This window comes from Polypterus senegalus, chromosome 12 (genome assembly GCF_016835505.1).
Source record: "Polypterus senegalus isolate Bchr_013 chromosome 12, ASM1683550v1, whole genome shotgun sequence".
In the NCBI taxonomy this organism is placed as follows: domain Eukaryota; kingdom Metazoa; phylum Chordata; class Cladistia; order Polypteriformes; family Polypteridae; genus Polypterus; species Polypterus senegalus.
In genome coordinates, this window is record NC_053165.1 from 106,501,380 (window position 1) to 106,526,778 (window position 25,399).

The window sequence follows — 25,399 nt, forward strand, 5'->3', positions numbered from 1 at the left end:
TATAAGAAATTAGTGCCATACCATACTTGCGGAATTTCAAATGCGAAGAGAATATATGCCATAGTGTATATGTGCTGTTTGGGTCAATGTACATTAATGGAACCTCATTTATATGGTTCAAACTATTTGCTTAGTACTCTAAACCTGTCAAATGTTTAATTAAATACAAAGAGTGGCTTTAAAGATTTCCATATTCAATTCACTAAAACCAATTCACAGTAACATATGCTGAATCTCATACTTTGCAAGTAAATTCTAATAACACACACACAAAACTACTCAAGCATCATTTTTTGTATGACGTCTGCCTTCAGAATTTATATGAGGTATTACAGGATCCTAAAAATGCAGAGTTAAAAAAATAATCTGAACTAAGCATATTCTATGCAGGAATTAAATGGGAAAATGAAAGCCAAGTTCATTTTAGATGACAAAAAAGCAACTGTCTAGACATCTACAGTCAAGAATGATTTGACATTGACATCAGTGAGGCAGTCTGCTGACTTCTGCTTTACTTTCCACCTCACTTAGGTTATACAAAACAAACAGAGTCTCAAATCTGGCAATCTTACCTGTGGATGAGCAAGTGAGTCTTGCGTTTAAACCCTGACCCACAGTCTGAGCAGCGATGAGGCAGGAAAACTTCTTCAATCTGGGCTTTGTTGGCTGTTCCAGTGGCTCGGGATTCTGCTAAGAGGTGGATTAAGCGATGCTGTTTCAGTGTACCCGACTGTGTAAACGTTTTGCCACACTGTTCACAAGAGTAGGGCTTTTTCCCAGAGTGGGTGATTTGGTGACGGGCCAAGTTACTCTGACAAGTAAAACTTTTCCCACAGGTCTCACAGCTGAACTGCCTCTCTCCAGTATGGGTCACCATGTGCGTACGCAGATGGTAGCGCCGTCTGAACACTTTCCCACACTGGGGGCAGTGGTGCTGTGTCTGCTGGCGAGGGACCTGCAATGCTGGAAAGTGGCACTCCTTTCCTGGCTCTTGGCCATTAAATTGGACAGCAGCTGAGCCAAAGTCTGCAGCACTTTTGTCTGTCATCACAAAATCTCCATGTTGCTCCTTCCTATGCTTCAGCATCTCTGTCTTCTTGTCAAAATGCTGTCCACAGTCTCTGCATGGGTATGCTATAGCCATGCTACCGTCTGTATCAACTTTCTCGTGCTCTCTGGACACAATTTTCCTTTGCCTTTTAGTTGAAGTTAGCTCTTGACCTAGCATTGCCCGCTTCTCACTGTTAAGCATGTTAAGTGCTGTGGGTGTATTAACTGAAGAATGAGGTAATGTATTGGAGACTAAATACACCAAACCCCCAGCTATACCTTGGACTGGCACAGCCATTGAACAGCTTGTTTCTGAGAGATGCTGGCCCTTCATACGAGACACACATCCTTCCAAAATGTTCCCAGAGGATTCCTTATTTGAATTTTTTGTCCCATCCTCCTTTGGTAGGCTGGCCACAGATGCTGGAGTGATGGTTCCAGTTCCTGAAGGCCTGTGGGTGCGCCTATGATACAAAAACTTTGTGGTGTTCATAAATGTCTCACCACACTGTGAGCAGATATGTAGAGGAGCTTCTGTGTGATGAGACTTTTTACGATGTTCTGCAAGAGCCAGCTCTGTGCCAAAACCTAAACCACAATCCACACACAGGTGAAGCTGACGAGATTTCCATTCTGTTGAGGAAGCAGGATCAGAACTGGTAAAGCTCAGATTAGTCCCTGATGACATAGGAACCAGCCTATCCTGGCCTTGTGTGACAAGGTTAGCATTATGAGTACCTTCATCATTTAATACACTTAGATTTGCTTGACCCACAGCACTACTGTCACCAGGATCATGTTGCTCATGTAGATCACTTTCTGAAGCAACACTGTTTTGGGGTTTCTCAGAATCAGTTTGGGTGTGACATTGATCCTCAGACAGACTACAAAAAACAGAGTTGTTAGTTCCAGGATCCTCTCCCCCAGCAACAGGAGTCTTGAGGATGTCATCACTTGCCATTGTGGGCATTTCTTTAATTATCTTCTCTTTCTGGGGCTGTGTAAACTGTGGTTGTGAGGCTACGTCAGCGACATATGTTAAAGACATTTCAGTGTCTGTGTCAGCCATTTTGTCTTGTTCATGCTGCAGAGACACACCAACACATTCACTGGAATGCATTTCATTGCTGATCTTCTTAGTACTTGCTTCAGTAGCAGTAGAATCTGGGCATTCTCTTCTATTCTCTTCCATCATCACAACACTGTCAATTGTTTTTACTGAAGTATCACAGTTGGTCTGTGTTGTAGGATTATTTGCAAGAAGACGAGTTGTTGTCATTTTCTTCTCTACCATTTGAATGGGGGAAATTAAATCTTGCAAAACCACAGCCCCTGTCTCCTCAGAGCAGCTCTCTTGCTCAAATGATTTTTGACTCGGTTGGTTCTCTGCTTCAGACTTGCATGATTCTTCAGACAATGTATTCTTCGAATGTTCTTTTACCAGGAAATTTTCAGCTCCTTGCTTTAGCACAGAACTGTTGTCAATGTTCCTACATTCACCTTGCTTTCTGTGTTTTTGCCACTGAACTGGAGTCTCAAACAGTACCAAACAGTCACTGCACTGGTAGCGAATTAGCGGTACCTCCTCCAAGATGGCTTCATGTTTAACTGATTCCTGGACAGGAGTTTCTCTGTGACCATCTTGGTCTTGAAGCTCATTTACAACATGTATCTGTGATGTAATTTGCTGGCCGCAGCCCATTTGCTGCTGATGCCATACAAGGTCCTGGGGTGAACCAAGCAAATACCCACAATGGACACAATGATACCAGTTCTGGATATTCTGTTGGAGTGGAAGAAGAAGAATAGATTACAACAGTGATCTTAATTCAATCATGATATGGCATGTCAGAATGACCCCCCACCGTAAGCCCCATTCTGTGAAGATGAATGTCCTAAAGACCACTGAATAACGCAGCACAGTTGACCTCCTTTGCCGAGTGAACAAACAATGACAAATTAAAGCTACCTACCTTCTGAAAACAAAGAAACCCCTCTTACCTCCTCTTGAAAGATTCCTTCTTGAACAATAGACTGGTTTGTAGCATTAAGTGAAGTGTCTTCGTCCTCATTGTCCTCTGGGTGTGAGGCCAGCTGATGTGCCAATACTTCTTCCAAAGTACCATACAGCTGATAACAGCGGAAACACATATATAGAGATGCTCCTTGCTCTTCTGAAATATCAGGTGCTGTGCTGTCCATGTTCTACTGTACAGTCTGTACCAAGCAGAAGAGAAAGCCCAGGGAAGAAAGCAAATTCAGGCACAGAACAACACAACACAGAAACCTTTTAAATCTTGTCCACCCAATAATCACATCCAAAAATGCTGCATTAAATGCAGTTTACTTAACCAAATGTTACCTGACTTGATATACTAAGAGTTTCCATAATAAAACTCTTAGAATCCTGAAGAATCAGAGTAACCACTTGAGTTGCCTTGCCTTATGTTGTTTATCTTGTGAGATTCTCTCAATTTAGGCCTGAATGTTCACTCTCTCCACAGTGCTAATTATTCACTCATTAGTCTCCCTGCAGGATTATCACACACCATAGAGTTTAATTTGGCAAAAGCCTGGTTTTCAGGAGCCAGACTCTCAATGATATGCCAGTCTGGCAGAGTCAATTAGGTGCTGTTAAACTTGTTTCTTTATAGCATCTACTGCCATCTAGTGCCCAAGATAAACACTACACTCATTAAATAAAATAAGTCCCAATACAACTGTGAATAAATGAAAGCTTAGAGACTAAGAAGTGGTTTAAAAAAAATGCAAGATGCATAATAACTCATTAAAACACAAATTGGGTTCTGACTGTACCTTATATTAGGCAGTAAATTGTCAAACTGAGGGATAACATCCTTAAAGGACCAATTCTGCCTTTCTGTAGTAAAATGTGTGTTTTCAAAGTGTGGTAAGCATTCATTTAGCCCAGAAACTTGTTAGGTGAAAACAAAAGGGTCTCAAACATCAGTTCACATTTATTGTCAGTTGAGCATCAAAAGAAATGTGAAACAAAAGCCTTACAATCTAAAAAGTAATGAATATGTTCACTCTGAGACAGCAAAGGTTCCTGTTTTCCAAAAACATGACTTCAATGTTTCAAAGGTATGTTTATACAGGTTCTGGTTTCAGAAAATATGTCTTCTGTGTTTTGAAAGAATTTTTACAAAAACAAAATGTTGTAAGTAATTTTTATGATAGATTCTTAAACACTATTTTTTCATCCTGCTATCTGTTCGCAGTGTCTTGTCTTGCGTGAGTGGAGTTTTCATGGTTGCGAAAGGGATGCTACAGAAAGTGCTGAGAGATAAAACATCACAAATAATATGTTTAAGTAAAACAGGTGTATGTACAGTAAGCTGCTAGTATGACATTCTGTTTCAGTTATCCTGATCTGAAAGCATGCATACCAAAATGTGAAAGTAAAATGAAAAAAACGGAGTATCTGTAATTTCCATCAACCCTTTTTCAGTGATCCCGATACTTCCAATTTTTCTAGGTTTCATCCTCCACAGACATAATTTTACATTTTCTACATGTGCCTGGCTATTCCCTCATTATATACAGCCTTGTTACAGGCTGAGGCTGTAAATTTTCCTCTCTATGTGCCTCACTAATTCTATTTCTTTTCTGCTTTCTGTTGCAGCTCTTTATCAGTATATTCAGGGTCATAGAGTAAAGGTTCAGAAAGGCGGAGGCAGAAAGCTTCATTACTTTACTAGTCAGACATTCACATGATATAATATTAGAGCTTGTTTCATTAAATGTTTAAAATAAAAAAACAAGAATTTTCATCTTTCTGGGAACTAGCTACACACCAAGAGTCAATGGTTGTCAGCTACAGTGAAAAGGAACACTGGACATTTTTAACAAAAGAGTGTCACAAAAGTAGAGTGCCTATAACCACCACCTTTTCAACATTGAGTCACAGTGTATTTAATCTGCCTTTTTCAACACTGATAAACAGAAAAAGACTGACATCCAAGTGAAAACAGATCTCTGTAGAATGGCCCAAATTAATTACAAACATAAAACACAAAGTAATTAACTTCTGTTAATATGACTTGTCTGAATTATCACTGGTGCAGCTAAAATAATTAGTTCAATGGAGATCACCAATTTGAAGTTAAAAGGGTTTCAAGTGACTTTAATATAAATGCACCTTAGCTGGAAAGTCCACCGAGGCCAAATCTACACATTGAAGATAAAAGAACAATTCAAGCAACTCTATGAAAGGGTGATTGAAAAGCACAAGTCAGGGGATGGACACAAGAAAATGTCCAGGTCACTGAATATTCCTTGAAGCCCAGCTAAGATTGGACAGACTGTGCATTCAAACAACTGTTGCCTGGGTGCTTCACCAGTGGCAGCATAATGGGAGAGTGGCAAAGAAAGCAACTGTTAAAAAAATGCATGTGACATCCCAGTAGGACAAGCTGTCAGCTTGACTCTGGGTCTTAAGAGTTGGAAAGTAAATCATATTCACATTTTATTTCATGTTTCTACTGGTCTTTCTTTGACCACACGTGTAAGCTGCTCTGGATGATAGAGGTTTTTCAATTCATAAATATAAAATTACCTACCAATGCAAGTTTCTGTATGAAATGACTCGTGCATGCCTCAGTTGTGAAAAATACCTTTGATGTCAACAATACAGAACTTGTTAAAGAAGATTTTCTAGAAATCAAAAATCTACTGCATTGCAGGTGACTATTAACTAACACAATACTAAATCTATTCCTAAAATCAGATTTTACCAAAAAAAACCAAAACTTTGATTTAATACAACTTGAAGACTTGCTCAGGTTCACACACTGTGAATGTAATTTACTTTCCAACTCTAGCTCTTGAACCACACTGCCAAGCTGAAAAGCTGACTACAGCAAGCCCTATTGGCATCTGCTGGTTAGAACTGCCCACTGCTGTTCAGATATGAACAGATTGTAGATTATGAATAATTTGCTGTGGGCTTCCTATTCTATGAGTGGATATTCTGACATCTTAAACAAAAAAGTATCTTTTATCCATCTTTTTTTTCTAGATGTCTAAAGTACAAATATGACTATTCTGGCTATTACAGCAAATCATATGGTATAACATGAATTTGGAACAAAATGGATAAATTGTATGTAAACCTTACTGTACATGTCATCATTTCATTATGTCTATACATATAAGTGGATGAATTACGAATAAATGTTTTATGTAAAAGAGGGGTCAAATGATAAAATATTTAAATACAGCTGTCAGGCATGCACTTCAGAGGATCACATTCCAGGCTCATCAAAGATGAGCACTACCACCCCAGGACACCAGGGGGCCTGCAATTGTTAACCACCTTGTCTGCTTTTTCACCTGCAGGTTGGAGATGCCACCCATAGAGGGAAACCAACTATGCCCATTTTGGTCCAGAAGGTATAAAAACAGGGGTCTCCCCGGAGGTGGTGGTTCATCTGGAACATCCCGAAAGTCTGAAGTATGATGACAAGCCTGACAACTTTAAGTTCAGAACAATATAATAGCCAAAGGCTAAATTATGTTTCTGTTATATTCAGTGACATTGTGCGATTGTAATTTTGTTTCTAACATTATTCAAAGTAAACAGGGTGGCCAGGTTGGCACCTCAATATTTTGTCTGAGTTTCTGAATTCCACAGGATATGTCAGTTTTCCTGTGACAGTATACACCAGGGCCCAGAAGGACACGCTGACAAAAATATGACAAGGAATAAAAAGCAAGACAGGTTCTGTCTTGAGTAAGAAAGAGTGTGTCAAATCTTTGTTTTAAAACAAATATTTGAGGAGACATGAGACTTTCTCAGTTCTTTGTACAAGTTTGTTGTGAGTCTTGAGAAGACTTAACCTATGGCATCTAGAGGGAAGCACTGCAAGTGTATGACATTACTGATACTACTATTTTTTCACTCTGTATTGGTGGAGAAAGAACAACATCCACTTCCACAATGTTAAGTCAAATCCATTTTAAGAAACATAAGAAATTTGGCAAACAAGAGGAGACCATTCAATTCATCAAGCCCATTTGTTTAGCTAATACATAAGCTGTCCCAATATCTCATTCAGATTCTTCATAAAGGATGTCAAGGTTTCTGCTTCAACTACATGCCTAAAGAAGGCATCAGCTCTAACAAGGCTGTATTGCGTCTTTCCTGTTTTTCCTGAACTACCATAAATGTTTATTGCTATCACCACCTGAAGTCAATAACTGTTGTTATTAAAAAAAAACACATGAAAAGCCCCAAATAAGTTTATGCAACAGTTTGTTGGGACTTCCAGGACAGGATGAGAAGCCCAATAATCAAGTAGGAACTCATTAGAGAATCACTGATACCATAGACAGAAATGAGCAAGAAAACTACCAAAGGTGTTTTTGGCATCAAGTGAAAGCCCTTCTGAAGGAGTTGTAGCAGGCATATGGGAAAAGAGCTATAAGCTGACCCATGTTGGAGGGATACTCTTTTTAGGTAACTGGAAATGCATGTGAATTCCTCAGAATCAAATTGATACAGGTATTATTGATAGGAAAGTCTAGCAATCTTTGTTTAACTTGTTATCATCACTACATTCACCAAGAGAAGCAGAAGGAAAATCAGAACAAGTAATTTTCATATGGAAAATGTGAACAAGTAACAATGTCAATTTATTTATAGAGCATATTTAAAACAATGTCAGTAATGCTACAGCCAAAAGTGCTTTACATTAAAACATACAGTAAACATAAAATAAAATAAATACAATAAAACACAATACAACCAGCAGTAAACTGAAATAAACAAATGAACTAAGAGGAGGGAACCATCAGTGTCACTGAAGGTCATGGAAAGCTAGAGAATAGAAATGTGTCTTCAGTCTCATTTTAAACAGTTCACTTGAGGAGACTGCTTAATGTAATATGGCAAAGAATTCCACAACTGATGTACAGCAGCAGTAAAAGCCCTGTCCCTCTTAGTTTTGTACTTAGTATGAGGGACCACAAGAGACAACTGACTGGTAGATCTAAGCTCTCCGCATGGCCGGTGTATAACACACAATTCAGATAAATGGGCAGGAGCATAACCATGTAATGATTTAAAAACCAGCAGCAAAATTTTAAAATCAGTTCTAATGCTAACTGGTATCCACTGTAAAAAGACTAAAATTGGAGATACAGAGGCAAACTTTTTTCTCTCAACCAAAAAACAAGTAGCAGCATTCTGAACCAACTGCAACCTGCATATCAGGGATTTATTGATCCCAGAATACGACGAGTTACAGTAATCAAGCAAAAGCATGAGCGACTTTCTCAAGATCTCTAGGAGATAAGTAACCACACGGTCATGAAAACAAAAATAATTCTAGAGATATAATCATCTAAGTAGATGATGATGTTGAATTTCATTTTGAACATTTTTTACTCACATTGTTTAGTTTTCCAGCTCTCACTGCCCTCATGAACAAAAAGAGACTTTGCATTATAATATAAAACCCAGGCAATCAGCATTAGTTATTCAAAAATGGTCACAGTAAATTACTATTAAACAAAGAAACAATCTTCCTCACTTTAGTAACAAGTAATTGCAAAGAAATCCCTTGAGGGACACTATGCGAACATTACTTATTAATTTTATAGAAATGTGTTTAGTAATATGAGGGATGTTATATTCCTAGCAGACTTTTTAAATGACTGAATAATGTAACTATTTGTTCCAGTTACTTCAAGATCTAAAGCCTACAAAAATTTGGTATCTCCTTTTGTTCAAAATGAGGCCCCACAAGAAAAAGATATGTTATTAAAAGAACCTTAATATGTTTGATTTTTAAAGGAGTTTGTTCTAGCTGGATGACTGTGGTCTATTAAACTACAAAGGTTGAAAGTTCCGATATTTTACTATGTAACTCTGACCAAGTTAATTTACTTACCTGTAATTGCAACCCAGAAACATTTGTAATCATTTGCATGATACAGTCCTAATTGAAAATTCACTCCAGAAAGAATTATACAATGCAAATATTGTCATTGACTGTGGTCTATTAAACTAAAAAGGTTCAAAGTTCTGATATTTTACTATGTAACTCTGACCAAGTTAATTTACTTACCTGTAATTGCAACCCAGAAACATTTGTAATCATTTGCATGATACAGTCCTAATTGAAAATTCACTCCAGAAAGAATGTATACAATGCAAATATTGTCATGAGTCCAGATCAGTTTCACACAGAGAACACTTGATTAATCAATATCTTCCTAATTTTTTCTGTCTAATTCTTTAATTTAATCCCTATGGTCAGCAAAACTCTCTAGAAATCAGATCAATATGTTACACACTCACACACATACACAAACACTAGCGCTATTCTTCAGGAAAATATTAATGACATTTACATAACAAAGCTGTAAAAACAGATAATCTTTATTTAGGGATCTGTATGTTACTGGATGGCTTAGCTCCAAACAAACTCGAAATACATCTTATATGTTTTCTGGGTACCAGTGCATGTGAGAGAGTTGTCCCGAGTTGGGAGAAGAATATGTGCTAAAAGCTCAGCTGTCAAGAAGATAGAATCAACACAGAGAGAGACACAGATGAGGTGAGAATGGGAGTTTGTGTCGTACTGTGAAAGACAGGTAGGCAAGCCTGCCCACCTGATAAAATGAGATGTAAGAGTGGTGGTAGTTTTGTTTTCAATTTATTTACATTTTGTGTTATCTCTCTTTATGCTTTAATTGTTTAATAAAGACACTATTTGAGTTATCTTTCTGTTTCCTTGGCGTTATTCTAGGTGTAGAGCCTCCTCTAATTACATATTTAAAGAAAAACAATGCATCATTTATTCTAGCACCATGAAATTCAGTAAGAGTAGCTTTTTGAGGCTAATGGAGCATTCATGACATTTATAGATATTGCAAAATGTATTTTAGATGTAAAAAAAAAATCATACAGCAGTTTTGCTTATCCTTACCCTACACCATAAGATCAAAAAATATAAACAGGTGCATTCATGAATTTGGGTAGGTAATGGTTAACAAAAATTAATTAATAAGTTAAACAGATGGGGAAAATGTTGTCATACTTCTAAGATGTTTTTATTGCATGCACAAAAACATTTTGAATCATCAGGTAATGAGAAAAGGTTTTGAACAACCTGAATATATGTTACAGTATTAGTTTATGCATCTACAGTGGTGTGAAAAACTATTTGCCCCCTTCCTGATTTCTTATTCTTGTGCATGTTTGTCACACAAAATGTTTCTGATCATCATAACACATTTAACCATTAGTTAAATATAACACAAGTAAACACAAAATACAGTTTTTAAATGATGGTTTTTATTATTTAGGGAGAAAAAAAAATCCAAACCTACATGGCCCTGTGTGAAAAAGTAATTGCCCCCTGAACCTAATAACTGGTTGGGCCACCCTTAGCAGCAATAACTGCAATCAAGCGTTTGCAATAACTTGCAATGAGTCTTTTACAGCGCTCTGGAGGAATTTTGGCCCACTCATCTTTGCAGAATTGTTGTAATTCAGCTTTATTTGAGGGTTTTCTAGCATGAACCGCCTTTTTAAGGTCATGCCATAGCATCTCAATTGAATTCAGGTCAGGACTTTGACTAGGCCACTCCAAAGTCTTCATTTTGTTTTTCTTCAGCCATTCAGAGGTGGATTTGCTGGTGTGTTTTGGGTCATTGTCCTGTTGCAGCACCCAAGATCGCTTCAGCTTGAGTTGACGAACAGATGGCCGGATATTCTCCTTCAGGATTTTTTGGTAGATAGTAGAATTCATGGTTCCATCTATCACAGCAAGCCTTCCAGGTCCTGAAGCAGCAAAACAAACCCAGACCATCACACTACCACCACCATATTTTACTGTTGGTATGATGTTCTTTTCTGAAATGCTGTGTTCCTTTTCGCCAGATGTAACGGGACATTTGCCTTCCAAAAGTTAAACTTTTGTCTCATCAGTCCACAAGGTATTTTCCCAAAAGTCTTGGCAATCATTGAGATGTTTCTTAGTAAAATTGAGACGAGCCCTAATGTTCTTTTTGCTTAACAGTGGTTTGCGTCTTGGAAATCTGCCATGCAGGCCGTTTTTGCCCAGTCTCTTTCTTATGGTGGAGTCGTGAACAGTGACCTTAATTGAGGCAAGTGAGGCCTGCAGTTCTTTAGACGTTGTCCTGGGGTCTTTTGTGACCTCTCGGATGAGTCGTCTCTGCGCTCTTGGGGTAATTTTGGTCGGCCGGCCACTCCTGGGAAGGTTCACCACTGTTCCATGTTTTTGCCATTTGTGGATAATGGCTCTCACTGTGGTTCGCTGGAGTCCCAAAGCTTTAGAAATGGCTTTATAACCTTTACCAGACTGATAGATCTCAATTACTTCTGCTCTCATTTGTTCCTGAATTTCTTTGGATCTTGGCATGATGTCTAGCTTTTGAGGTGCTTTTGGTCTACTTCTGTGTCAGGCAGCTCCTATTTAAGTGATTTCTTGATTGAAACAGGTGTGGCAGTAATCAGGCCTGGGGGTGGCTACGGAAATTGAACTCAGGTGTGATACACCACAGTTAGGTTATTTTTAACAAGGGGCAATTATTTTTTCACACAGGGCCATGTGGGTTTGGATTTTTTTTCTCCCTAAATAATAAAAACCATCATTTAAAAACTGCATTTTGTGTTTACTTGTGTTATATTCAACTAATGGTTAAATGTGTTTGATGATCAGAAACATTTTGTGTGACAAACATGCCAAAAGAATAAGAAATCAGGAAGGGGGCAAATAGTTTTTCACACCACTGTAGTACAGCAGGAAATGGCCGTATTTCTAAAACATTCTGATGCAGGATGAAAATCTCTAATCCATCCATTTTTTTAATTTTCTTTGTCCATTATAGGGTCCCAAAAGATTAAATGTTTTCAAGAGCAAATCTCTTAAGAGTGAATTTTTCTAATCATTTAAAGAAAAACTGAGTTAAAAATAAACTGCCAAAACATATTTCATGTGATGCATTATTTTTTCTTAGGGTGGAAAGCATACATTTTTCACCCAAAATGTAATGTAAATTAAAGTTACATACTTTCAGTTAATAATAATTAGTATTATTAAACAATGAGTAACTTACAATAAGTGACAAGGTTATCATAGGTTGCTTTCTTTGCCAAGTTTGAAAATCTCAATTAGCATTTCTCCATTGTGCTGCTGCTGCAGCATACACTCTTGCAAAGGAGGATGCAGAGAGGTGACCTCTGTCACTTTCCCCAATAGCACAGTTTATTCACCCACACAGCTGCAATGCTTCCATCATACAGTAAGTGGAATTTGCCTGACAGCCACACAAGACACTGTTATAAGGTCAAGGCCAAGTTTACTGTCACATGTACAGGCAGTGAAGAATCTAAAAAACACCTATAAAAAAAACACACACATACTCAAATATCAGGAATTATTTTTTATGGGTGGTTCAAGTTTATATTGGTATGGCTCCATATATGTAAGGTTTATTGTAATATAAGTAGGCACTTTATTAGGTATGCCTACTCATTACTACAAACACCCTGTTCCTCTAAGCAGTAAACCATCTAGGTGCAAAATACTATATACAGTGGGTACGTAAAATATTCAGACCCCCTTCAATTTTTCACTCTTTGTCATATTGCAGCCATTTGCTAAAATCATTTAAATAATTTTTTCCCTCATTAATGTACACGCAGCACCCATATTGACAGACAAAAAAAATAATTTTTGAAATTGTTGCAGATTTATTAAAAAAGAAAAACTGAAATATCACATGGTCCTAAGTATTCAGACCCTTTGCTCAGTATTTAGTAGAAGCACCCTTTTGAGCTAATACAGCCATGAGTCTTCTTGGGAAAGATGCAACAAGTTTTTCACACCTGGATTTGGGGATCCTCTGCCATTCCTCCTTGCAGATACTCTCCTGTTCTGTCAGGCTGGATGGTAAACGTTGGTGGACAGCCATTTTTAGGTCTCTCCAGAGATGCTCAATTGGGTTTAAATCAGGGCTGTGGCTGGGCTATTCAAGAACAGTCACAGAGTTGTTGTGAAGCCACTCCTTCGTTATTTTAGCTGTGTGCTTAGGGTCATTGTCTTGTTGGAAGGTAAACCTTCGGCCCAGTCTGAGGTCCTTAGCACTCTGGAGAAGGTTTTTGTCCAGGATATCCCTGTACTTGGCTGCATTCATGTTTCCCTCAATTGCAACCAGTCGTCCTGTCCCTGCAGCTGAAAAACACCCCCACAGCATGATGCTGCCACCGCCATGCTTCACTGTGGGGACTGTATTGGACAAGTGATGAGCAGTGCCTGGTTGTCTCCACACACTGAGGATAGGCAAGACACATGACAGCCCGCATGGAGTTTGCTAAAAGACACCTGAAGGACTCTGAGATGGTGAGAAATAAGATTCTCTGGTCTGATGAGACCAAGATAGAACTTTTTGGCCTTAATTCTAAGCGGTATGTGTGGAGACAACCAGACACTGCTCATCACTTGTCCAATACAGTCCCCACAGTGAAGCATGGCGGTGGCAGCATCATGCTGTGGGGGTGTTTCCAGACTCTACCGCAATAAATGAATTTCCGCAAAGTAGGATTCTTTATTTATAAATAGAATATTTTCGCAGTTAGAGTATAGAAAACCTGTTTACGACCTTCTAAATACACTTGTTAACATTATTAGAGCCCTCTAGACATGAAATAACACCCTTTAGTCAAAAGTTTAAACTATGCCCCATGACAAGACAGAGATAACAGTTCTGTCTCACAATTAAAAGAATGCAAACATATCTTCCTCTTCAAAGGAGTGCACGTCAGGAGCAGAGAATGTCAGAGACAGAGAGAGAAAGACAGAGAGAAATAAAAGCAAACAATCAAAAATCAATAGGGCTGTTCGGGCTTTTAAGTATACGAAGCACCACCGGACAAAGCAGCTGCAAGGAAGGGAGCAATGTGAACGTAGTCTTTCAGCATTTTTTGGAGGAGCGTCCGTATCCTCTAGGCCAGTGTGCGAACAGCCCCTCTGCTCACACCCCCTCCATCAGGAGCAGAGAATGTCAGAGAGAGTGAGAGAGACAGAGAAAAGCAAACAATCAAAAACCAATACGTGCTGTCAAGTATGTATGCAAAGCACCGCGCGGAAGGCATATTATATATCATTGAGGAGTTTTATTTAACACGTAATATGTGCTCTGATTGGGTAGCTTCTGGGCCATCTGCCAATGTCCCTTGTATGAAATCAACTGGGCAAACCAACTGAGGAAGCATGTACCATAAATTAAAAGACCCATTGTCCTCAGAAACCTGTGAACCAGCGAAAAATCCGTGATATATATTTAGATATGCTTACATTTAAAATCCGCGATGGAGTGAAGCCATGAAAGTCGAAGCGCGATATAGTGAGGGATCACTGTATATGGGGTTGCTACCCCAAACTCTTATCTTTGTTTTGTGCTTATTTCACAGTGGCGTAGTTGGCAAGGTTATTCTGATGATTGACTGGACAGCAGAACCTTTCCACCATCACCACTAATATGGCAGCTGACATCCAGTCCTTGCGAGTCTAGGTTGGGGAGCAGAAAACACAACTCGCCGAGAGTGAGGCTGGTAATCAGTTATGTGTTACTCTCTCACAGGATCAATCTCAGGCTCCGTCCTAGGTATTAATGCCATTACAGGATGACACTGAATCTTATTTCCTTATTTTTTGAGCATACTGTACCACCATCTGACACCTTTGGGAGTGAGCGGCGTGTGCTAACATACTGGCTCCATTTTTGCAGGGCAAGGCACAGCAGACTTAACTACAACCTCAAAGAGCAGGCTGCCTCTAATTATGACCGTCTGAAAGCCAAGGTATTGTACCTCCCCAGACCTGCAGGCAAGGCTTTGTTAAAATTCGACCCAGAGTGGCTGTCACACTCTCAAGCCTTTGCCATCTGGGGCAAAGTGGGCTGATGGTTAAGGCCGGATATTAAAGACACGGAAGAAATTCGTACAAGTGGCTTGTGACATCCTATTTGAATGCCCTCCCTACATTTCTTGCCATTCTGGTCCAGCGGGAACAATTAAAAAATATGGAAGCCTTAACTGGCATTCTTGAGCGGCATTGGGTGGCCTCACAAAGCATGCATTGCGGAACAATCCACTCACCAAACCTGGACGCGTCGCACATTGTGAGCCCCTCCACTGTCACAGAGTCCGTGGTGAAAGTGAAGAAGAAACTAATACCCTTCCAGGGCTGTTTCAGGTGTGGGGAGGCTGGGCATACCATCCCTAACTGCTCTCACCCCAATGAGCTGATCGATTGGACCTGGGCGAAGGGAGGAAGGTACTGTGCAGTTGCTATCCCTTTGTCTTAACCCTGTACAGGAGTGGTATTAGTAAATAGGCATTGGGTTACTGCATTGATTGCTTCCGGCAGCAACATTTCTATTGTTGCTTGCAGTTTTGAGCTTCCACCATAGTGGCTTGCTGGGAAGACCAGTCTGACCTATATTCATGGTGAAATTTGATGGTCACGTCGGCCTCATGTTTCATCAAGTAAGGAAGAACCATACAAGCAATCCAAGTCACAGTCCTCCAAAATCCACTCTACTTGGTGATGCTGTGATGAGCTTTGTTATGGATGCAGAAAATTCACCTTGTGCTGTCTCCACACAGTGATCACAGTTGGACACTTCAAGAAGTCACGTAGCCAACCAGTATGATATGGTAGGCACTCCTGTGCCTCAGGATGACATTCCTTAGTCAAAGCTGGGATGTTGATGTTGCAGGCCAGGACTATTGAGGTTGGTCCTCTTTCCTTATTACATTTTCAATTCAGGAAAACATCTGCCTCCTTTAAAAGAGAACAGTGGAATGATGATTCCCTTAAGTTTGCCAGAAATGCAGTAGTACTGGTAAATGGCCAACTTACACACCAACCAATGCCATAAGGGCTTCACTTTGTTCTCAATAATGACCACCTTTATGGGGCACCCAAACATGAGGGAGAGGTGAGGTCACTGTTACTAGTCCTGCAGATCTTCCGGCTGCAGGATTGTGAGCTAGTGGTCTTACAAATCTCAATTTCTACTGCAATCCACAGGCGATTTAAAAATAAATATCAATCATGTCGTGTGTCAAAGCTATAGACTGGTATGTTGGGTGATGGTGTGACGTCTGTTTTCTTGGCACACATTAGGCCTTTTACAAACAAGTTACTGTTACTTGAATGTTACTGCATACCTAGGTGTTGTTGCTGACCAAGCACTGCTTATCATGTCAGTCTACCTTTTTTTGAAATGAATACTTCCAGCAACATAAAGTACCACTACACACAACATGAAATAATGCTGATTTACCGAATAGGACAATCACTTCTGGTTACTCCAATAGCCGGCACTGTCCCCAGATCTCAACTGAATAGAGCACTTATGGGATGATATGACACTGAATGTTCATAATATTAATGTGTTGTGACAGATAGGGGGCAGTATCGCTCCCTTGAACCCCTGTCCACGACTCCAGACACCAGGAAAAAGTCCAAAGGTTGACTTTATTTATATGCCACAGTGCACAAAGCACCCTCTTCTCCACTATACTCATTAACAAACGCAATTCTCCAATACAAATACAATCCTCCACTCCCAGACACATTGCCACCCTTCCACCCAGCTCAGCTCGCCATCCGGGAGCTCCCAGAGTCCTTTTATAGTCCCTGACCCGGAAGTGTTTCAATCCCCAGTCCATGTGATCCTTTACCACTTCCGGGTCAGATAAAAAGTCCTTTTCTTCACCCCGGAAGCATGTCATTCCCCTTGTCCATGTGACTCTAACGTACTTCTGGGGCATAGGGTAAATAACCGTTGTTCCTCCCTGCAGTGTTACCTAGTGGCCCCATGGCATCCAGCAGGGCTGTGTATGAAAACTGCAATGTCCATGATGCCCTGCTGGTCTTCGGGGAACCTCCATACTGCAGGGAGGGCTCCACCTGGCGGCTTGGGGGTATTGGCCGGGATAAACAGCCGACCATACACCACAGTGTGGATAAAACATCTGCAGGAACTGCATAACTCATTCAAATCAGTAAACAACCAAATCCCCGTAGATTGCTTCCAGCACATAAAATACACAAGGTGCCTACTATATACTATAGGTAACCAAATCCCCGTAGATTGCTTCCAGCACATAAAATACACAAGGTGCCTACTATATACTATAGGTACTCTCTAACAATCACGAGGGCTCCTTTTGTTCTTGTTACTCCATATTCTACCAATATAAATATTATACTAGACTCCTTTTTTCCCCAGATTCCTAAATAGTTATTTATTTAAATTAAAAATTAGCAAGCAAGTAACATGCTTTCCTCATCCAATCACACTCTAGACAGAGATTATCTTGCATCATTATTGCTTATTATTCTGGTTTAAATCCAGTTTTTACATTATGTTGACTTTGACAGTTTTCAGCTTAGAGATAAGAATACTACAGCAGTTTGGTTTTAAATCCTCTCATGAATAAATGTTTCTCTGAATAAACTGATCTGTAATAGATCTCACACTGATTAAATATCACTCTGCAGAAATTTGAAAAGCAAAGAAGTACATGAAATGTCAGCAACGTTGCAAAAAGCAACCCACAGACAAAAAAAAGTATTACAAAAGAAATATCCAGGTCTTTGCCTAACACAAAATGAACACCATTAAACTTTGACTCAGATACCCAACAGTGGCACAAGGCTGCTCCATAATGCAGTAAATTGAGCAGGTGCCCTGAGATCTCCATGTACTTTAAGACTTTTAGCACAGTTACAATATTGTAGTCTTACTTTAAACATGACATTGTAAGAAACAGCAGGTCCCAGTGTAGTACCACAGAGAACACAAGTCATTTTCATCTCCTTAATGTTGGAGAACAACTCACCCATTCATTGCAAGTAGCAATACCCTTGAGTTTAATATCATTAAGTTCCTGGCTGAGCATGTATCAATTGTATTTACTATGTGTAGATAAAAAGTACCTCAATTAATATATGACCATAAATAAACACGTTTTTAGTCACAGGTGGATAGATAAATGGAGTGAGAGAGAGAGAGAGAGAGAGAGAGAGAGAGAGAGAGAGTTCTTTAGAAAGGAACCAAGATTTGTTCTAATGCAAAAATGTCCCAACCTTAAACTTAATTAGGTAAAAAAAAATCTGAACTTATCTATCACATATTGAGCTTGACATTGACTTCAAAAGTTTTCTGGTCCCACATTTACCATTATAGGGGTCAAAGAAAATAGGAGTGTGCTGCAGCAGCATCAGAATGAAGGCATAAACAAACACAAAATGACACCAGCCTATAACAAATGTCACTCATAACACAAAACTATATAAAATTGTCAATTAATAAACTGTGACATTCAAATGTAAACTGTAAAGAATGAAAACAAGCATACAGTATTTTCTATTATAAATATCCAGTGCTCATAGATGCACTAGTGCCCACACAAAGGGATGGTTCCTCCTACTGCTACCCCATGACTCAAACAAGAATATAACAGATTTCTAAAGACTATATATAGTTTATGAGATTTTATAATGATATGCGTATATGGGTGGGCAGATAAGATGGATTAAATTGAAAAGGCCAGACAGAGAACTCAGTTTTCATGTAATAATTGCTCTTTGATTGCAAATACTTTTTGAGTAATAAGTATGCGCCCAGCATAATTTAAGTATTCACAGATGAAAAACAAGTTATTGACTGACACTTTTCCAAGCAGCATCCTACACCATTACAACAGCCCTTGTGTTTGACTGGTGCTCAAACACGTCTGGAACTCGTTCCCAATAATTTTCCTCCGCGCCTACACAAGTGTACCAAAGCAGATGCAACTTGCTGAAAGCTGTCTTAAATACTATATATCACAGCTAAATGTTCCACTAAATTTATACAGTATTCCACAAAGAAAAATACAATTAAAATATGCAGTAATTGTTTTAAATAAAACTACTTAAAATACTCAAGCAAATTTTTGTGTAAACAGTGTCAGACTTTAAAAGTTCATGCTACAATCTTTCATTGTAATGGTGAATTTACTGTATTTCAAAGTGGCAATGAAGTCTGAAATTGTACAACAGTTAACATCTAACAGTGTGAAAACAGAAAAGGCTCCTTTAGCATGGCTTAGTTGAGACAGTCAGTCAAAATTAACATAAACATATTTAACTAGCCGAAGCCCGCCATAGCATACAGCGGTGTAAGAATAGGAACGGAAAATGGTGAGAAAGGAATTCAGTATAACAAAGGCTTAGGAAACCACCGTCGCAGTATAACGAAAATAGCAAGGAAACCAATGCCAATGGTCGAGAGAGTACCTTCCTGTAGCAGGCTACGGAAACCATAGACATACTGTATACAGATTGACGCCGCATTCACTGTGTTGCCCAGTCGACACGATAAGTCAGCGCGTCCGCCCTATTGCGAGTGGTAAAAGTGCCATTTAAACTAATACAGGTAGACGTGGAAACCGAGTTTTCTGATGAAAAAACAATAACGTTTTAAACAGTATCGTTTACATACAACAGATTTTGGCGAATCGTTTACATGCAATTATTTATATCCATTTATACACTAAATGTGTGCATATCCCATGGTCAACTCGGGGCTCTGTGAGTTGGTGGGCGGGGCTCTCTGTCTTGCTTGCCCTTAGTTAGAGTTGGCGGGCTGGGCTCTGTGAGTTGGCGATCGTGGCTCTCTGTCTTGCATGTGGTGTAAAGTCAACGTGGCTCAGAGGTGTATGTGGACTTTTGCACGGACAAAAGCAACTGAGGCTGTGTTTGGTGAGTCGTTGCGTGCCTCAAGAGCGACGCTGGACTTGGAAGGACGGTTACAGTTGGCATGTGTGGCTCTGTCGTGCGTATCCCATAACGCGGTAGGAGGGTTAGAGTTGGCGGGCAGGGCTCTGTCGAGCCTATCCCATGGTCTTAAAGTTGGTGGGCGGGGCTCTGTCTTGCGTGCCCTTAGTGAATTATATATATATAGATAGCAAGTGAACAATAAATGCTTTCTGAGATCTCAAAGGATTAATCTGATCTTTAGCACTGTCAAGTATGACACACAGTGACTAGGAAAGTAGAATAATACATGTTGCTTTAAGAAGTTAGGTTTTGTTTCCATTTTTGCCAGATTAATATCTTCAAAATAACTGAACATTTGTTGAAACAACCCACAGAAAAAGAAATGCAGTGTCCTTCAACTCCATATTGGGAGTCAAATAAAGATCTGACACTAATTTAAAAAATGAACAAAATGAGAAGACATATGGCCAGGTAATTAAAAGTTTAAATAAATTAGAAGTAAGAGACAGTTAATAATTTGGGAAAAACCTACAGTGCCAGTGTTACACCTGCTCAAAGTTTCAGAACCACTGCCCTAAACCATAGCTGTAAACAGTAATGCTTGGCTGGCCACAAAAAAATATATATCACATGCAGTGGGAGATGATCTTCCAATTCAATCCAGGTTAAATAACTATCATTAGACTGTGCTGTAAAATATGTGAACACTTTAATTTATAATTGTCTACCTATTTTATTGAGATCCAGGATTCTGAGTACAATAAAAGATCTAGTCTGATAAAGCTCAGCTCTCTCTGTCTGTCTGCCACCAAAACTACTCCAAGGGAGCTTTTCAACACACTAGTTGGAAATGTGCCTAAGTGACAGGTGGCAGATTTAATTTTGGAAATCAACTGTAAAAATTCCTCTAAAAGTATAACATTTCTGTCAATTTTCTTCTCAGGTAATTAATGCAGACGCTAATTAATGCTGCCTTTATTGCCTCACACAACTAACTTGATAAATTACACATTTATTATGGACATAAGATGTCTAATGCTATTATTGTCTAGTGTACCTGAATCAGTCTCACACACACTTGTTACCTGACTGACATCACAATCAAAACCCACATTTAACCCTATGGGTGGTAAACCCTTATCTCTTGTTTTGGAATAAGTGGGTCAAACAACCACTATGTGCCTATTAGCAAACACTAACTTCAAAATGAGCTCCAGGAGTTGGCCTCACTTTTATGTTTCTAGGAAGGTTTGAAAAGACATAATGACAATTACAAGATACATTCTGCACTTTTATTTGTCTAGCTTCTTTACCATAGACTAAAGGGGGCAAAATTCAATACCACAGGCAAGCAGTGGATGTAAGTTTTTGTCACAACTCAGTTGCATAATTAGAAGCAAACCCTTGAAAGCAACAAAACTTACTTAATTTTACAGTTTCTCTAAGTTTTTATTCTGTCAAGTGATTCCTATAGGCTATTGTAAAATTTTACTTTTCTAAAAATATCCAAATAATTTGTGGCCTAGAATAGACTAGTAATTCTCAGTTGTTAATTTTTTCTCTTTCACCCATCCATCATCCAACCCACTATATCCTAACTACAGGGTCACGGGGGTCTGCTGGAGCCAATCCCAGCCAACACAGGGCACAAGGCAGGAAACAAACCCCAGGCAGGGCGCTAGTTTTTTCTCTAGTCTCTAGTTTTTCTCTTTCATTTCTTTCCTAATATTTTATGTAAACAAATAATTCATGATGAACGCATACATGTGTAAATAGGACTATGTTTTGTGGTATACTGCTAATTAATTTGTCATTCACTTTTCATTGTTAACTGGCAGCTAATTAGTAAAGTGTATAAAACAGTGAGCGGAGCTGTTGAGACTATATGAAGTTGTTAAGTGTTAGGAAATTAACTAGCATGCTAATGAAGATGAAGCACAAAATTGTTGCCTGAGTAATAATTGCTTTAGCATAAGCAACTGGCCTCTAATTAAGAAATCGGGATTGGAACAAAAACCTGCCGTCACTATGGCCATCAAATTCTGAACTTGATCATCCCTGTATTAGAATAAGCATTAGAAAAAAAACAGTCAGACCCATGTTTAAACACAGCATTGGCACTAGAACCAAACTACCCCATCAACTACCCCATTGTCTTCTAACTTTGGCAAGTATGGGATCTACTCTTAGACTGGTTCAGCTGCAAAGAAAGGACTGGGCATTTGCAAAACAGAGCTGGATAGTCCCTCCTCACAGCAAGCAATTTAGTTCTTTTTCTGTGACTAAGGTTTAGCAAAAGGTATAAACCACCATTATGGTCAAGCCATATAGGTGATAAAATCTGTCAGAAATTTCTGAAAAAACTAAAAGGATGACATGACCTTAGATTATCAACACTTGGCAAAGTTGTAATTCAGAACCACAATATTTTCAGAGATTGAGGGTGTTTCCAGATCCTGTGTAAACATGTACCAGGTGCTACTAGATTCTGGAGTCAAACGAACACTGCTGTGTGCCATTCAAGCTCAGTATTTTTAAAGGGTGAGCAACATTTGTGCTTACACACAAAACATAAAGCAGAATCTGTTTAAAGTGAACACAGGGTTTTGCCAGGATTGCTTCTACTGTCCTGGACACTGCATGGCCTATGTAGATAGAATATCAAAGCTCACCCAAGTCCTGGAAGCCATCTAGTTTTGAAACTAAGAGTTAAATTCTCATTAATAATATTGACCTCTTTGGCCAATTGGGAGTCACATATTTGTTGATGATACTAACCTATTAGCTTCAGTTGACCAAGATATTGAGTGTAAATTGGACTAGTTCATGGTCAAGCCTGGCATGACTGGGACAAGAAACAAATCTCCAGAGATGAGACAGGGAAAATCAGCTTTCCCAAGTAGAGATGTTTAAGTACTTGAGGCTGTTGTTCAGAAGTGTTGTTAAATGCAATTGTAAGATTGACCAAAAGGTCAGCTATACCATGACCCATACTTATGATCTCAAGTTTGGTCATTGCTCAAAAGAACATCAGAAAAAAAACAGACTCAAGGTACAAGTGGAAAAGTTTGGGTCTTTCATAAAGTACTGCTGTAATCAGCCTGCATGACAAGATGAGAAACACTGGAACCAGCTGGGATGGGTTTGGTGTTGAGCAAATATGCCTCTTTTGTACCTCACATTGAAGGAGTTTACAAGTACAGCTGCTAGGGAAAGACGAGACATGGCAGAGGGATAAAATCTGTCAGATGTTCTGGTCATTTTATTGCATGGGTTTGTGACGTCTGGTCTAACCTAGTCTGGCTTTCAATACTATGAACATTTCAAGAAAAAGCAAATTGAAAATTATTTTTGTAATGGTCTAAATAAAGTTATAAATATTAGCATACAGCAAAGTTACTTAAGTTATTTGGACTTTGTATGGTTTTGCACACCTTAGACAGCCTTTGTTTGCTACAAATTCACAGTGCACATATCATATATCCAAGATATTATTTGTATATTATTTGAATTGTATGTCTATAACAAAACATTTGTGCACAAGTTTTGTTTTGGACATCTTATTCTGTAAAACTACGATTTTCTTGACAACTTTAGGATGATCCGTAGTAATCAATCTGTTACACCAAAAGAAAACAGCCTAGATTTGTAAATCTAGAATTCAAATTAATGATCTCAAAGTGACCCAAACAATTTAAACCTACAGAAAATGACAATAAAAGGTAAACAAATTTATATCCATAAATTCAAAAGAGGCAGCATTTTCCTCAAATTTTCAACTATATGACACTAATACAGAATTTTTTTTTAATATTTTATTTTTTTTTAAACTAGGAGGCTCTGCCCCCTGCTTGCTTCACTCGCCATCCCCTGGATTTGGTTAACCAGAAATACAATTTAAAGAGTTTTTTTTTTTCATGGGAATTGTTACATATGCATTATGTTCACTTTTACTTTAAAACTTCAGTAAAAACAGTATTTAGAATTAAGTTTTCTTCAAGATCGCACTGTATTTTGATTCCTTGTTTGGTCTTACATTGTGATAACACAACGTATAACTGCCAGTAAGTGAATATCGTTTCTTTCTCTCTTATAAATAAACCGACTTTTTCGAAAGTTTGTCCTTGTCATTTGTTAATTGTCATTGCAAAAGCTATTTTCACAGGAAACTGTAAATATTTTAATACGAACGGCATAGCAAGATCTCCTTTTGTGTCTAATATTATTTGTGGAATATGTACTTTCTTGTCACCTGTTAAAATTTTACATGTTAGAATTGTTCTACCAATTTTTAATAAAACTATTCTTGTCCCATTGCATAGCCCATTACTCATACATACTGTAAATTATGCAATAACATCACAATACATCCTCCTTTCAACAGTAATTCAGCAGGTGGAAGACCGGACGGTGTTAACGGTTGTGCTGTTATGTCTTTCTTTACCTCTGATTTGTTAATTTCTTGTGGAATTCTTTGATGATCAAAAGAGCTGTTTGTTTATTCGACTTTTCGGATATTGGTCCTTTGAACACTTCCCATAATTGTAAAGCATCAACTTTAGTCGTCATATTTAAGTACACGAAGAGGTGTCTTAATTTGTCAAGCATCATTACAGAAGTGACATCAGACATCATTTCAAACATATAGCTGTCCGATTTACATAACCCAGCTGCTCATACCGCTTCTTGAAAGGTACCGTACGTAGTTCCATCTATAGCTAGATCATCTTTATACAATGTTGCTCCTTTCGATTCATGTAACAACAATTTTAAATGAAACTGTTCAATATCTTTTTGTAATACAATATTTAATCGAGAAACACTTTTGCAATTCATTTATCTTGGATGCAATGCTCTTTTTTGTTTCTGCTATATGTAATGTTGAGGAATTTATGCATACGTATATGCTTTTGCATTTACATCTATTTTATTAAGTTTAAAATAAGCCAGTAATTTTGTTTTTATATTTTTCGCTACCTCTAAAGCTTCTTCTTTTCTTCTTCACCCTCTTTAAATTGAAACATATTCTGACCTTTAAATGAATCGGTAATAATTCAACAGAATGACTTCAACCGTGCATTGGCAATTCCATTAAATGCCACCCACTTTCCATTGTACTGACGTACCGAGTATCTAAATATGCTTGTACTTCGTCCTCAGACTGTTCTTTCGATAAAGTTACGCGTACTCTGTCGTGCCCTTTATGATTATACCTGTAGATGTACTTAATACTCATAACTGATGCACAATACTCGACATTAATATGTCAATCTGTCTTTCGAAATTATTTTCGCTGAAAATTCACCACATGTTGATTTATTATAAATGCGACTGTGATCTTTCGGATTCTTTTAGAAATCCAAGAAAATTTCTTTGTCCGTGTTTTGCAGATACATTTTGTGTAAAGTGCGATACTTTTGGACGTATGGATTTGTATCCATTATTGGCTGCATAATTTCTTTTACGTCCGATCATTTAACTCTTTCGATTGTATGTTGCATTGCTTCTCCGTG

The 25,399-nt window shown here is 38.5% G+C and overlaps 1 protein-coding gene across 4 annotated transcripts in view; it reads right to left on the reverse strand.

The window, feature by feature from the left end:
- Positions 1–25,399, reverse strand: part of znf574 (zinc finger protein 574) — a 46,715-nt gene that overhangs the window by 4,001 nt on the left and 17,315 nt on the right. For all 4 annotated transcript variants that reach the window (XM_039773147.1, XM_039773144.1, XM_039773145.1 and 1 more), the window contains 2 exons: positions 3,052–3,267; positions 573–2,833 (listed from right to left, as the gene is read on the reverse strand). In XM_039773147.1, coding sequence (XP_039629081.1) covers positions 573–2,833; positions 3,052–3,252 — 2,462 coding nt within the window. In that variant the 5' untranslated portion in view covers positions 3,253–3,267. The remainder of the gene's footprint in view (positions 1–572; positions 2,834–3,051; positions 3,268–25,399) is intronic.